Consider the following 17065-nt stretch of genomic DNA (forward strand, 5'->3'; position numbering starts at 1 on the left):
TTCCCCCATTACTGATGGAGTGACACCAGGTCCTCGATCCAAAAAGCGTCTCAGAGTAGGAGTGATACATCTACATCTAATCTTAATCATTATGATCTAAAAGGTCAAACTGATCCTAGATTAGTAATCATACTCTGAGACACTTTGAGGATATGGGCCCTGATATAGCAATGTGCATTTCTGCACCTGCCAGCACAGTGTGTGCTGATGACGAAAATGCCTTGTCTCCTGAATAGGGTTTCATCATGAACTACATATGGTTTGAAGTTATTTTTCATTGGTGGTCATGATGGAAACGGGAGTGGGGGGCAATGGGGAATGAACATTGGATGATAGTCAGATAGTCTGCCCTTGCTGAGGATGAGATGCTTAAAGAAATAACTGTACCATTTGTATTTTCTTTTTTGTTCTAGAAATGCGTGCCAACGTATTTGTTCACGTCAGAAGCACAACAAGCATTGATGTAAAATCCTGCGATGCATCATTGGCTGTTGCAGGTGCCCCCGGAGCTGCAAGTAGGAGGCGCGCTCGCCACATGAAAGCGCGTGCGATTACTACTTGATACAATAACCTACACCGTAGATCTACAAAATACAGCTCACTCCTTATTTACATGCCATTGTAGTAAATGAGGTGGATTGATAGGTCTCACTTGTCAATGTGTGAACCAACATCGTAGATTGGAGTGGATTGAATATTGAGTTAAACGTTTGCAAGTAGACCTAACTTTATTTTCAGGTATATGTTTGTTCAATGTCTTATTATTATGATAATAAGACAAATATTAACATTAACAATATTATTTAGGAAATGTGTTTTTTTCAACGTTGTCTCTGTAAATGTTTATTATTGTGCTGCTATCGTGAACCCGCCCAAACAAACCGCCCACTTAGCGGTAGCTTTCACTTTCAAAAGAGTGACAGGTGAAGAATATAATCGCTTTTTCTTATTTCAGGTTGGAGCCTATGCATGATGTTTGGCGAAAGTAAGCCATTTTAAAGATATTAGAATCGTCTTTCAGTGACAGCAAATATAAATACGTCATTAATATGGCGCCAAAAGAGTTTAAAGTATGATCTTATTTTGTTGTAAGGTTGCGCACCCGCCAGTGCAATCGCACAAGAGAGAAGAACGCGAGCGGGCAAGGACGGGGCAGACTATATGTTTTTAGGTGGAACGTTGCCAAACGAGCCAGCTTGCTATCTTTCATGACTCATTCTTTGAAAATGAGGCATATTTTTTTTCCTCTACTGGATTGAGGAAAACATACTCCCATGACAAATCAGAACCTGGGGGATACCACATTGGATTTGGACTATTTTCGAAATGCGACATGGCTTTCAAAATGATATTTGTTAGCTTACCTTGCTGTACCATAGCTGGCGTACAGTAGAACCGAATTGCTGGATGCGGCTATCCTGCAAGCACGTTCGCTAGCTAGAGAATTTGGATTTAAGGATGATATACTCCTAAAGTCAGCTAAATGTAGCTAACTGCATTTAGCTGATACCTGCGAATGCGGACATCGCAGGTTTGTTGACTATTATATTATACTGTCGGATTGACTATCATGGCGTAAATTTGTCAATTGGTACTTTTTATTTTGACTCCTGGGAGAGCATCTGACGTGCTGTCAACACCATACAGCCTCGCAGGCATAGTCCTGTCACCAACGTGAATAGTCAGGGGGCTAACTAACTAGCTCGCTAGCTAGGGGTAAGTTGGCTACACTGGAATTTGACCACCGTGAAATTCACTGTCGCTAGCTACATGTGGTTAGCTTCAAATTGTATCGTAATTTCTCATCATCGCCCATCGTCCAGAGTCGAGGACGTTTCGCAGCCCGACCCTGACTGCAATCAAGATAAAAAGGTGGGTTCGATTTTGGTTTCTTGCTTCCCCCAAGAAGTACGGTACGGTGCAGTAGCATGTAGCACAGGGTGAGAAGCACGCACTTCCAGAGCGGGTAGGGAAATGTGTAGTGTGCATGGGTCTAATGGTTGTGATAACTAGCTAAATAGCCAGCACGGGTAGAACATCATGCAACTGCAACTTTTTTTTATTGAATAAAATATGAAAATGTCAGGTCCCAGTTCACTAGCAATGTTTGCAACGCCAACTACGCAGCGAGTATTATTTATAGACCGGCGTCATGTTCACTGCTGTTATTAAATAATTTTGGTAGCGGGATTTTCCCGAGGTGCTGTTAAATGACATTCGCCGGTGAAATACATTTATTTAATTATTTGTTGAATTCTAATACATGATTGGCAACTTGTGTGCATGTTTACGGGAGGAGCGACCGCGGCTCGCCAACGTATGGCGCTGAAAATACACTTAGCTAATGTGATCAAAAATGATCTGCCTGTTGAAAAGATTACAATAGAGGATAATTTTGGTAATAACGATTGCGTTCTAAAACTGCATTTGGAAAAAGTTACTGTTGCCATCCACTGTCGCTCAATTGTGGATTTGAAATTATGGCCGCATGTGAATTACGTTCCCAAAAAGGGGAGGTGTTTTGGAAGGCTAAGTAAGCACGCACATATCTAAGAATTAGAACAAGCTCAGTACTCTTATCTCACTCAGTCTGCCTCTCTGCGTGCTGTGCCGATCTACTGTAGGGGGGAGTGGCTCTTGTTTACCTTCAGAAACTCTGCGCTCATAGAACAGGGGGTGGGACTAGTTTTTTGCTGCGCATGGTTAGTAGAGGGACAGAGCAGCATCTTGATGTTCCCATTTTAAGAAATGAGAACTTGATGTTCATAGTCGGATGTATATTTTGGATAGAGAATTTACAGGGTTCAAATTACACATTGACTCTTGAGGGTGCCTCATATTGATATCTTTGACAGTTGTGGGGGGCTCCCATTGATATTTAAGTTCTTATGAGTTGTTTGGGGGAGGGGAGGGGAGGGGGGGGGGGTTGTTATGGGAGTTGCCAATCCATGTGAAGTTTACCTTTAAATCACATTACATTCAAATTTGTTCTTGAGGTAATTCCTTATAGCTACTCTATAATGGTCCTCCAGTCAGTCAAATATTGTTTCTTTACAATCCATTACCGGCTCCCATGATTAGAATAGTATAACAATCCATCCTGTTTCTCTTATTGCACAGATGTAATTGAACTGGTTATTTCCTTGAATCAATTAAGTCTGAATCATCTGGGGACTTGTTAAATGTTCCCAGTTGTGACAGCTCCCTTCCTACCCACCCTCCAGCTGGGCATGAAACAGGAGATGAGTCATGCTGTGGGGACATGTCTCTCTCTCTCTCAAATCTCTATTTTTCCCTGGAGGCCTGCTATTCTTACCTAGAAAAGAACAGTAGTTTGTTTACAAGCAAAACTGGAATTTTGTGATTTTTAGGGAAAAGGCCATTAGGCCTTCAAGAGGTGCCCAATCTGCCAGGGCACCAAGACCCATCTGCTAGGGCACCAAGGCCATTAACAAAATAGCTAATTAAATTGATTTTAAAACTGAAAAACAGTAGCTTTTCTGTTAAGTGTATGTAAATGTTGATCCACAATTAGCCTACATGTCAAAGTGTAGGTGATAGCGTGATAGGTGATGTGTATTGGCTATAGTTTGTCATGTCCAGACAGGAGAGAGGTGCCAGAAAATATAGCCATACTTTTAATTATTACCGTTCAAAAGTTTGGTGTCACTTAGAAATGTCCTTGTTTTCCATGAAAATATACATGAAATACAGTGCCTTGCGAAAGTATTCGGCCCCCTTGAACTTTGCGACCTTTTGCCACATTTCAGGCTTCACACATAAAGATATAAAACTGTATTTTTCTGTGAAGAATCAACAACAAGTGGGACACAATCATGAAGTGGAACGACATTTATTGGATATTTCAAACTTTTTTTAACAAATCAAAAACTGAAAAATTGGGCGTGCAAAATTATTCAGCCCCTTTACTTTCAGTGCAGCAAACTCTCTCCAGAAGTTCAGTGAGGATCTCTGAATGATCCAATGTTGACCTAAATGACTAATGATGATAAATACAATCCACCTGTGTGTAATCAAGTCTCCGTATAAATGCACCTGCACTGTGATAGTCTCAGAGGTCCGTTAAAAGCGCAGAGAGCATCATGAAGAACAAGGAACACACCAGGCAGGGCTGAGATACTGTTGTGAAGAAGTTTAAAGCTGGATTTGGATACAAAAAGATTTCCCAAGCTTTAAACATCCCAAGGAGCACTGTGCAAGCGATACTATTGAAATGGAAGGAGTATCAGACCACTGCAAATCTACCAAGACCTGGCCGTTCCTCTAAACTTTCAGCTCATACAAGGAGAAGACTGATCAGAGATGCAGCCAAGAGGCCCATGATCACTCTGGATGAACTGCAGAGATCTACAGCTGAGGTGGGAGACTGTCCATAGGACAACAATCAGTCGTATATTGCACAAATCTGGCCTTTATGGAAGAGTGGCAAGAAGAAAGCCATTTCTTAAAGATATCCATAAAAAGTGTCGTTTTAAAGTTTTCCACAAGCCACATGGGAGACACACCAAACATGTGGAAGAAGGTGCTCTGGTCAGATGAAACCAAAATTGAACTTTTTGGCAACAATGCAAAACGTTATGTTTGGTGTAAAAGCAACACAGCTCATCACCCTGAACACACCATCCCCACTGTCAAACATGGTGGTGGCAGCATCATGGTTTGGGCCTGCTTTTCTTCAGCAGGGACAGGGAAGATGGTTAAAATTGATGGGAAGATGGATGGAGCCAAATACAGGACCATTCTGGAAGAAAACCTGATGGAGTCTGCAAAAGACCTGAGACTGGTCAAAGTCAAAGTCCAGACCTGAATCCAATCGAGAATCTGTGGAAAGAACTGAAAACTGCTGTTCACAAATGCTCTCCATCCAACCTCACTGAGCTCGAGCTGTTTTGCAAGGAGGAATGGGAAAAAAATTCAGTCTCTCGATGTGCAAAACTAATAGAGACATACCCCAAGCGACTTACAGCTGTAATCGCAGCAAAAGGTGGCGCTACAAAGTATTAACTTAAGGGGGCTGAATAATTTTGCACGCCCAATTTTTCAGTTTTTGATTTCTTAAAGTTTGAAATATCCAATAAATGTCGTTCCACTTCATAATTGTGTCCCACTTGTTGTTGATTCTTCACAAAAAATACAGTTTTATATCTTTGTTTGAAGCCTGAAATGTGGCAAAAGGTCGCAAATTTCAAGGGGGCCGAATACTTTCGCAAGGCACTGTAAGTTGCAAAATGAATAGGAAATATAGTCAAGATGTTGACAAGGTTATAAATAATTATTTTCAATTGAAATAATAATTTAGCGCAATGTGCTTTGTGGCTTGGCCTGAAAAATAAATGATGACCTTTTGTATTGAAGACTAGAGCCCGACCAACATGACATTTTTGGATCGGATTTTAGAGTGGAAATATTCTCAGATAACCCATATCTGCCAATATTTTGATTATTATTATAGCAAAAAAAACTGATTTCTTAAATTTGAGGAAATAACATTAATGTAAGCACCACCAGAACGACAAGATTTTTAACAGAAAAACTGTGTTACTCTAGTGTTACTGAGTCCAGCCCCAAAAAATGCCTGTGAAGACTGAGCTGCATCATGCTATTGAGCTGGAAAACAACAACATTTTCAATGTATTGGTATTTAGCTCTGTTTTCATCGATTTTTAAGACTGTAGCCACTGAATCCTGGTATTTGCCAGTTGAAAGGAAAAACGTCAATCACAAAATTTGCAGCTGGCACAGCGCTGCCTCTCGCCCCAAGCATTGCCTGAGTGAACGTTCCTTGCTATCCGGGATCATTAGGACGTCCATACCCTCATTTAAATGGCAAGCAAAATGGCTGAATTGAGTAAAGGGTATTCTCCTGCTTCTACACAAAACAGTGAAAACTCTGACTCTATCGCCGACCATAAGGCCATTAAATGCATTTTATGTGACATGTTCACAGTCATCCAAGTGAATGACCTTTCTGAAAATTTCACCTGTGTCAAATGCCACGGGAAAAATGCTGCAAGAAGAGGATCATTACTTTACTTGAGAAAATTAAAGCTCTGAATGAGCGTCTGATTTTGGACGCCTCACGTTTAACTGCATTTGTTGATGCGTCTTTTCCAAGAGACTACTGTAATGGAACTTATGGATCTTGAGCATTTCCCCACCCTACGGACTTATGAAATTAGCCAAAAGTTGAATGCTATCAGCTCTACCCGTGGAGGGTGTGAATGGAGTGTGATTGGATCCCGGAGGAGGAAGAGACGCGCACCACAGCGTTCTGGTTTTTCTTGCAACGTTGTGACATTAAACTCTCATTGTTTTGAGCCACTGCCCCCGCTGTCTTCCTCCAGGCGTACGGACACCGGGTACGCAGATGCTGTAGCTTCTACACTGACGCTGTCTTCCTCAGGGCGTACGGACACCGGGTACGCAGATGCTGTAGCTTCTACACTGACGCTGTCTTCCTCAGGGCGTACGGACACCGGGTACGCAGATGCTGTAGCTTCTACACTGATGCGGTCTTCCTCAGGGCGTACGGACACCGGGTACGCAGATGCTGTAGCTTCTACACTGACGCTCTCTTCCTCAGGGCGTACGGACACCGGGTACGCAGATGCTGTAGCTTCTACACTGACGCTGTCTTCCTCAGGGCGTATGGACACCGGGTACGCAGATGCTGTAGCTTCTACACTGACGACCACCAACACTATGGGCTCTTGTGTTTAGGGTGCCTGACTTACTTAATTATCAAGTTTATAACGACCTGTTTAGGGTAAATATGGACTCCCCTGCTGCTTTTAAGTCTTGCAAAGTGCTGGGTTTGTTACATTTTAAATGTGCAAATGTATGATATTAAATATGGACTTTGTTAGTGTTCGTGTCGTTCATCCAGATAATCTTCTTTTATCAGAGACTTGGTTAAATGATTTGATCATGGATAATGACATTGACATTGTAAATTACAGCATTTTTTAGTTGTGATCAGCAGAGAAGGGGTGGCGATGTACACTACAGTTCAAAAGTTTGGGGTCACTTAGAAATGTCCTAGTTTTAGAAAGAAAAGCTTTTTTTTTTGTCCATTAAAATCAAAATGATAAAAAATACAGTGTAGACATTGTTAATATTGTAAATGGCTATTGTAGCTGGAAATGGCAAATTTTATTTTAATGGAATATCAAGTCGGCGCTATTTTAATAACCAAAAATGTGCTTTTCTTTCAAAATCAAGGACATTTCTAGGTGACCCCAAACTTTTGAATGGTAGTGTATGTGAGAATGCTGTTCATTGACTACAGCTCATCGTTCAACATCATAGTGCCCATGAAACTAATCACTAATCTAAGGACCCTGGGACTCAACACCTTCCCCTGCAACTGGATCCTGGACTTCCTGATGGGCCGCCCCCAGGTGCTAAGGGTAGGCAACATGTCTGCCACGCTGATCCTCAACACTGGGCCCCTCAGGGGTGTGTACTTTGACCCCTCCTGTACTCCCTGTTCACCCACGACTGCGTGGCCAAACAGGACTACAACGCCATCCTTTAAGTTTGCTGATGACACAACAGTGGTAGGCCTAATCACTGACTGATGAGACAGCGTATAGGGATGAGGTCGGAGAACTGGCAGTGTGGTGCCAAGACAACAGCCTCTCCCTCAATGTGAGCAAGACAAAGGAGCAGATTGTGGACTACAAAAAAAGGCGGGCCGACCAGGTCTCCATTAACATCAACAGGGCTGAAGTGGAGCACGTAGAGAGTTTCATGTTCCTTAGTGTCCACATCACCAAACACACCAAGACTGTTGTGAAGAGGGCACGACAAAACCTTTAACCCTCAGGAGACTGAAAAGATTTGGCATGGGTCCCCAGATCCTCAAAAAGTTCTACAGCTGCACCATTGAGAGCATCCTGACCGGTTGCATCGCCGCCTGGTATGGCAACTGCTCTGCCTCTGACCGCAAGGCACTACAAAGGGTAATATGTACGGCCCCATACATCACTGGGGCCAAGCTTCCTGCAATCCAGGACCTATATAATAGGCGGTGTCAGAGGAAAGACCATAAAATTGTCAGACTCCAGTCACCAGAAGTCATAGACTGTTTTCTTTGCTACCGCACAGCAAGTGGTACCGGAGCACCAAAAGACCAAAAGGCTCCTTAACAGCTTCTACCCCCCAAGCCATAAGACTGAACAATTAATCAGCTGGCCACCGGACTATTACATTGACCCCATCCCCTCCAATTATTTTTGTACACTGCTGCTACTCGCTGTTTATTATCTATGCATAGTCACTTCACCCCTACCAACATGTACAAATGACCTCTAACCTGTACCCCTGCACATTGACTCGGTACCAGTACCCCTTGTATATAGCCTCATTATTGTGCTACTTTTGATTGATTTTTTCTTAACTCTTCTTGAACTGCACTGTTGGTTAATGGCTTGTAGGTAAACATTTCACTGTTTTATTCGGCACATGTGACAAAGTTTGATTTGATTTGACGAGTTTGTCAAGAAGTTAAGAATTAAGTTGGGCTTCTTCTATAAGAATAGGGCTTGCCTTTCATTAAATAGTAGAAAATTGATAATTCAGTCTACATTCATTCCTATTATAGATGATGGCTATATTATATAAGTGAATGCAGCTACCAGTGTTTTGAAGCCCTTGGACACAATTTATCATAGTGCACTTTGTTTAATAACATCTGACAGTTTTGACAGTCACCACTGCATCCTTTATCATAAAGTTGGTTGGACCTTGCTAAAAACACATAGGTCACTTCCTTATTTTGTTTTTGTTTATAAAGCCGTGCTCAAAAAAACACCAATTTACTTAACGTCATTGTTGAAATATAGAAACCCGTATTACAACACTAGAGCACAGGGTTGGTTAATGCTGGAGACTCCACATGTATCCACAGAGTTGGGTAAATCTCAGTGGTGGGCCGTTAGGGCCAGCAAGGCCTTCTCTGCTGGCCTAAACATCATCAGAATATAATTTAAAAAATATATATTTTCCCACAAATATGTATTAAATTATTCCCCAGAGTAAGAGTTATACTCTTCATTTCATAGCTTTCCTCTTGGTTGCACTGCTTACAGCCCCAGGTTGAGATTTGGAGGGCTGGTCTTTATGTTAGATCTTTTATCCAATCCTTTTCAGCCATCATGTGTTGCCAGGGGTCTAAAATCTGCCTTCAGAATCAACAGTGCGGGCTCTTGTAGCTTAAAGTGAATGGAAATTAAAATTTAGTGTCAACCAATCAGCTTTAGAGTTGGCTATTGTACGCCTGCTGGCTGGCTCCAGTGTTACACAGGAGCCAGCTAGCAGGCGTAGTGTGTGCGCGTCTTTTGATTGGATTACTAATATTGAGAGGCAGGTCCTATGGGCAGGTCTATGCAGAACCTCAGAACTAGGAAACTGAATATGATAAACAAATTAATTTGCGTACTACTAAGCTGTTTTTTTAACCCACAATGGTGGAAGGAGGAGAATATATCAATTTGGTCGAGGATATAATTATAATGCCATTCTCAAGATGAACTTTTCAAGAAAAGTTAGACATTGTAAGGAGAGGTTGCCCGACGCCGACACTACAAAGCCTGTCACAGGCGGGAAAGGGGTTCGTTCGCCACTTTCAAAGTTCCAACTACGAGCGCTATCAATGGCTCACAGGCTCCGAGAAGCACTGCAAACTGTACTGCTGGGAATGCCTATTATTACAATTGAGCGAGAGAGGCGCAGGTTCAGTCAAATCTACGATGACAGCGCGTATCTCAAGTTCACCCAGCGCACGCAGAGGCCCAGCACAAGGAGACCCTCTTAAATGTGTACGTATGTTTCAAACTTTATTTCGTTAATATTAAATACCCTATATATATTAACAAAATAAAATGGCAAATAGCCTATGTTGCAAATTATTTGTTTTCTTTCTTTTATTTTCAGTGAATAGTTATGTCTTTATCATCACAGTGAAACTGCTTTTGGTGCGACAATGCGCTGTTTAGTGAACACACAATTTTTTTGGGGGGGGGACTTAAAGCTCAAAGTTTGTGGACCAGAAATGGATAGAAGAAGAATATTAATATAACTCTGTTGCACTCGACTATGTTCTTGCCTATTAGTTGAACTGTACTGTATTGTACTATTCCCTTGCAATTCTCTGAATTAAAATGTAAATTTCAAGGTGACGCAACGCCTGGTTATACTGCGTTTCTGTCTAAATGTATAGTGTCTAGAGCCATGGCATCATAATGATGGTAATACGAGGTGGATTAATTTGGGTGGGACTGTGTAGGACCTCACTCAAGGCCCAGGCCCATGGCACGCCACTGGTAAATCTGCCTTTTCCCACCAGGCCCCTGTCATGTCGAATGATCTCCAAGTAATGTTTCATTTGGATGTGTTGTCTCTGGGTCAGTTTAGGAGAAAGGCTAGGGATTTTTATATTGATGAATGGGTTTTGTTTTGTTTGAGTGTGTATATAATATTTGCTATTTAGTTTTAAATTATAATTTTATTTTTATTTTTAATTTTATAATTTTATTCTTTGCATTGTTCCCAGGGCACATTTGCAGATGAGACCTAGGTCTCAATGTGCTTTCCCTCGCTAAATAAAACATAAATAAAAAAAGTTGACATTTTTAAATGGTTAGGATTTATTGTAGTCATGTCCCAAGGATTCCACATAGCAAGAACCCTCAGTGAACAGTGTCAAGTATTCTCACATAGCTAGTTAGCTGGCTAGCTAGCTAGCACTCATCATGGAAATGGGGGTGGCGAAATGTGAATTTGGACCAGACCAGTCCCTGACAAGTGTAAGGGAACTCCCCCTTGAAATGGACAAAAATGAATGGGAGCATATTGGCACTGTAACAACCATATATACATGGTGTCCAATACCACTCAATTGGATGTTGTTTCATTCAAAGTTGATTGCAAATGCCATATGGCAAGTGCCAAGTGTAACACTGAAAAAATCCAATCGATGCCGAGTGCGCTCTACTGTAATTTTTCATATTGCAAATGTAACACAAGTCAAGACCGAAGAGTAAAATTTTGAAAATTTGAACATGTTTTCAAAAACGTATCACCCCTTTCAAAAAGTGCTTTCTGGACCGTTTTACGAAAATCTTTCGTTAATTTTAAAAAATGTAAAAATTTTGGTCAATTACACATGTAAAAGAAGTGTATGAACATACATTTGTCATATTTGATTATCATATTTTTTTTATTTTACTTGTCCATAAGGCACATGTTTTGTCCATTTGCAATATGGTCAATCGGGGCGTCTCGTTCTGAGGGCAGCAACCGTGAATCCCAAGTTTCGGCTTGATAGGTCATTCGGTGCCCGAGTAAGACCTTAATTGGTGCTGAAAATCCACTTTTTCCATGCCTTGCTACGGGGTCCTTGAATGAGCTATCGGACAGAAACGTTGGGGTCTGTCTCAATGGGCTGAGCCGGTTTCAATGGACCTCGTCTTGCGACTCTGGGACTTTTCTAAATGTCTTCATTTTCGTAATGGTCAAAATGAATTGAAGTTATTGCAAATGTACGAGGCTGTTTCTCGGTCCAAGAACCTTCTAGAGCCACGTAACTCACCATGCACTATTGACCCGAGGTCTAGAACAGATTTCTAAAGTCCCAGAACTCTTGGTCTGACAGTTCTTTTTTTTTAGTTCGAACAAAGGTAACTATTGCAGGTACTGTCTGTCTCTACGCACCATACTGTGTCCCTCTGTCCTAGCTCTGTGATTTTCTTTTTTTTTCTTGGAAATTTTATGGGAGACATGACTGATTTACAGTTCATGGGGGTTGCCTAATCACACATGAAGTTTTGAAAAGATCTGACCTTTTTAACCCTTCGAAACAGCCCCTATGACACCATTTAAGGCACTTCCGGTTGGCACAGGAAGCTATACATTTTCCACCATAATTTGCAAATTAATTAATTAAAAATCCTACAATGTGATTTTCTGGATTTTTTTTCTCTCTCATTTTGTCTGTCATAGTTGAAGTGTACCTATGATAAATTACAGGCCTCATCTTTTTAAGTGGGAGAACTTGCACAATTGGGGGCTGACTAAATACTTTTTTGTACATGTACATGTGCATTTGCGGGGAACAACAAAAAAGAAACCAAACAAAGCATCACACAGTCCTTCTCCCTAATTTCTCTTTTCCCTCCTTGTCTCACACACTCACTTGTGTTCTGACCGCTCCTTCTACACATGCGTGCTGAGTTTGCACACAACGAACATTCGCGCGTATCCTACTGCATTGCTGCGCTTGTGTTTGTTCTATAACGCAATTAGTAGGAAAACCCTTTCGTCAAAAGCACACCGCACATGCAAGTGGTTTAATCTGACGGTGAAGAAAACATCTGTTAGAAATGTAGAAATGGGTGATCTAAAGATGCAACAACTAGCATTGGTTATTAATATGACTAGGATTGTGCCTTTGGATACTGGACAATGAAAGAAAGTTGATTTTGGAAACCAATAGAACATGAGAGAAATTGGTTACTGATTTCAATGACATAAGGAAGTCTTTACAAAATAATTGCCTCCACGTTTACATAGTAAGACTTGCCTCATATTAAGTAATACATATATTTTTTTTAAGTTAATGTTTTCAGAATGCATATGGCCTCCAGCTCATTGCAAAGTGGTGTATGACTCGCTGAAGCCTGCCTACGTTGCCTATGTACTTGAATGACGAATGGGAAGCGCGCTTCAATTACCAGTTAAGAAATAAAAATAGTAGCTCTGTTTATTCGTGGCCATCAAAACAGTTTTTAACACACAATTGCATTTAGAATTGTTGCGCAATGATTGGGCTTGTGTTTCAATTCAGCAGCTCCCAGACAGTTTTTCTCCTCAAACTCTATCTGTATAATTCCACTAAATTATGCAGACTTTTGGTCAAATACATTTCGCATCGACTGGTATTTTTGTCCAAAAGCTAGCTATTACCGGCTAACGAAAACCTTGGCTTGCATGTGTCGTGAAAATTTCCTCTATTTACCTAATCATGGGAGCAAACCACACACACACACACACACACACACACACACACACACACACACACGTCAGAGTTAGTTATGAAAGTCAATCTTTAATTATATGAGCTCTTATCACAATCCTGTGACTCTCAGATAAATTCAGTGTCTCCCAGTGAATCCTTCGAGAGCCCCCTTACAATGCAACTGAGTTCCTTTTAATAGCAAAGACACCCATAGTCAGACAGCATAGACATAATTCATCGTTCAGCTTTGTCTCCTTTCCCAAACCCCAGAACCATAAACCAAATCCTCCATATCAACAGGCATATATCAAATTGTCATTTTTATACAACCCACTCAAAATACAAACTCCTGGACAAACTCACAGATAGGGGGTGAGGCTATAGGTTAAGATAGAAACAACATAAGAGGGAGCATAGAATGATTCCAGACACTGCAACCCGTCCTTTCCCCACTGGGAAAGGTAGGGAGTAACAGATATGTTTACACATGATGACACTTTGACCTCTCCACTCTCAGCGGCCCATGCAACTTAGTCCTGACATAGAAAAGATAACTGCCAATGGCCACCACTAGTACAACAAAATACATTCTTATGAGAAGTAACTTACACACATTTGATGAATATTAAACATCTTACAAATGTTACCAACAAATTCTGATCTTTCCACGACATTCCCCTCTCAAGGGACTAAGTCCCTTTTGAAGAATCAGAATATTAATTACATACTCAATATTTAAAAATTCATATCCCCTTAATGTCAAATACCTTAGCTTATATGTAAGTTTTCTCCCTTCTGAAACTAAGATTACACCCCTTATTCTACAAGACAAACTTGCACATGTTTTAATAACACAGAATAATCCATTTGAGGAAAATAAAAACATAACATATTTATGCTATTTCAGTTACATGAGAAACAGTGTCTAAACACAGGCCTCCTCACAACATATAGGACAGACATCCCTCTAAGTACTCATGCTCAGAAATATACTCGGGAATAGAGAATAGGGCAGTGAAATCATTAATATTCCAAATCATAAGTAACAACCCAACTATTTATCCAACATTCCTCAGTGATTCAAATGGGTCATTATCACTTAAAGTAAAAACCTCAATTTAAACACGCATCAATATTAGCAGATTTACATACAGTATAATTCTACTATTAACTTTTTTAATCAGGATTTTAATACAGATCAGTATCTCAATGCATTCTTCATCTAAATTACTACAATTTACATGGTTTAGACCTCTTCAATCAATCTGATACCACAAAAGTATAAACAATTTTAATGGCACAGTTTGATTAAACCCCCCTTACACAGGCACCGCATCTTCTGGCATCTTCGTTTTTCTTCAGATAGCTTTACAGTCAAAGTGGACGGCCCATGATAATGTCCCAATTTCATTGTCTCATCTTTACTACTCATGTTTTGTCCATTCGTCAACCAATATACCAGCATCAAAAGAAAATGTTAGAACAGATCTTTCTCCATGATCACTCCAAGTGGACTCATCACAGTATGACAGAACCATGAAAGAAAAGCAGTTGATAGCTTAGATCTGATACTGTACACCAATTTCTGGCTTGGTTCTGTTCTCTCGGTAGAAGTGGTTAGGAAACTCGGTAGAAGTGGTTTGGAAAGCCTCCTTCAATGCCTTTGTCTCTCTTCTTCAGCCAGGTAGAGGGGGTTTTGAGGTACACACACCATTCGGTCCAAATGATCTTTTCCATGCATTAAGATACCGTCTGATGTAACTTTTCATGATAACCTCGAAAGAACAGATCAGAACAACAGTTTAGTTCAGTTTATTAACTACATGATAAATTATTACTTTTACCAATTATTCTTAACGCATATCTAAACATATTTTACAGAGAATATCAAAACATTCTATTTAAACTATTCTTTCAAATTGGTTTATACTCCCCATCTCACTGTCAACTTCATCGTAGAGCCAAGGATCAAGAAATTAGACATATCTCTCGGGAATAGAAAACACATACAATACACTCAACAATACAATACACTCATTCACATATCACTTAAATTGTATAACTTTAATTCAAACCCTCAAACTGAATCCTCCCCCATGTTTTACACACATCTCTCCGTATGAGAGTAATGTAAAACAACATTTCAGCTAACCTAATCAAATGAAAATCACTAAACTGAAGAAAAAAAAACTCCACAAAGAAATGATTTAACCCCTATGGTCATAGGAAAATAGACTTAAAGCAGCATACCCTTAGTTGGAAGCAATGTCCTACTCCCTCTTCACACTGGTCCAAATTACACATATGGATAAGAAACATATTTACCAATTACACAAATTATTTTGAGAGCTGTATTACAAATGACCATAATTTCATTATCCAAATGGCTTTCCAATGCGGGTGATCAAGCCACAACGGAAAGTCATCAGAAGGTCATAGGTTATACACGACCCTCCAAAGCAGTGTTTTGCACTATATGAAACAATTTGCAAACAATAATCAACTAGTTCCAAACATTTTCGTATTTCCATGTTCCCAGAACATTCCTTTATCAAAAGAATTTGCGTGTGTAATGAAAAGTCATAAAATAAAATAAAAGTCCCCCTATAATACCTTTTGCACTACAACAAAAAACTTCCCGGCCCCCTCCAATGTGGTAGTTTATGGCCTCCCTTCACTCACTCTCCCCAAGAGTATATTCCCTGGACACATTCCAGAGAGAGACAGTGAAATATCAATTTTCCCAGAGAAAACACAAAAACACTTATTATTCATTTAGACTACATCGATTCAAAAACTCAAACGTGAAACTATAAACCAAACCTAATGATAATTCCACTGTACCTCAAATCATGAATCATAAGTTTTAATCAAATCAATGTATATGTATGATACAATGTTTAATTAAGTTAAATCAACTCCTAAAAAAACCTCTTAATCAGCAACCTAATAATTTCAATCTGTTGATGTAAATTGAGTAAAAACCCATCCTGATTTAAAAAAAAAAAAAAACAAATCTAAAATCCTTCAAAAGTCGGTGCTGTCTCATTGTAAAAATACAAATAAACTTACCCCCCCCCCCCACTGATATCCACAAAGGTCAATACTGTTCAGCACATCCATTAATGATCTTCCTTTATTCTGTACAGGGTCTGAAATTCCAATGTATGCAGATGATACATTGATGATAAATTCATGCAAATAACAGACTGCACAATAACTCACTACTATAATGATTCAGATTACAAAATTGCTCAGAGATTCATGTGTACATCTCAATAAAATAAAACAGTCTGCACGTTCCTCAAAAAACAACTACTACTAAAAAACTCCTGGTGGTATCTGATTCTAAGTGCCAAGGCATCATACTTGATTCCAACCTCTCTTTTTAAAAAGCAAATTATAAAGGAACTCAAATACAAAATTCAACCTAGCTAATTGCCCAAAACATATGAAATTGTTTTGACTATTGCGGTAACAACACTATAATTAAAATCTATGATACTCCCCCACTTAACATACTAGTTTACTGGTTTGGCCCAAGCTTGCTTTTCAACATTCATACCCATTCAGTCTTCTGTCAACAGGTTGGCGTACTATTCAATCCAGCAATCATCTTTAATGACCTGACATTGTTCCACATAATGGAAACACACCATAACGTTAGACTACATGAACTTTCCTGCTCAAATTAACTGGTGTTACTTAAACAATCAAACCAAGAATCAATAACCATCAGAAGCTATCCTTACGATGTTTTATGATTCAGACATCCAGTCTCCCAATTCTCATAGCCTAATACAGTAAATATAAACGCCACAAATCTATGATGCCCACCTAGCGAATCAGCTGCTAGAAATACAGAAAGAAATGTACCTGAACAACGGTCAAAACAATTTAGAGTAAGGTTATTGTATATTCAAACTAATAACGCAAATTTACGTTATTCTACAACAATCTACCTGCCTCCAGCAACTTTCCCTGACAATTAGTAGCCAACTAACTCTCTTCCATACTTTCAACTAA

The 17065-nt window shown here is 39.9% G+C and overlaps 1 protein-coding gene across 4 annotated transcripts in view; it reads left to right on the top strand.

Annotated features, from left to right (window-relative positions):
* Positions 1-894: 894 nt before the first annotated feature.
* LOC118389833 (protein Jade-1-like) overlaps positions 895-17065 on the top strand; it is a 285673-nt gene continuing 269502 nt past the window's right edge. For 2 of the 4 annotated variants that reach the window (XM_052529611.1, XM_052529612.1), the window contains exons 1-2: positions 895-1716; positions 1824-1872. Coding sequence is in view for 2 of the 4 variants with exons in the window: in XM_052529609.1 (XP_052385569.1) it covers positions 1771-1872 (102 nt within the window). In the remaining 2 variants the exon portion in view is untranslated. Of the gene's footprint in view, positions 1873-17065 lie in introns of all 4 variants that reach the window. The other 2 variants (XM_052529609.1, XM_052529610.1) reach the window with 1 other exon arrangement.

The sequence above is a fragment of the Oncorhynchus keta genome, chromosome 11 (genome assembly GCF_023373465.1).
Source record: "Oncorhynchus keta strain PuntledgeMale-10-30-2019 chromosome 11, Oket_V2, whole genome shotgun sequence".
NCBI classification, from domain to species: Eukaryota; Metazoa; Chordata; class Actinopteri; order Salmoniformes; family Salmonidae; genus Oncorhynchus; species Oncorhynchus keta.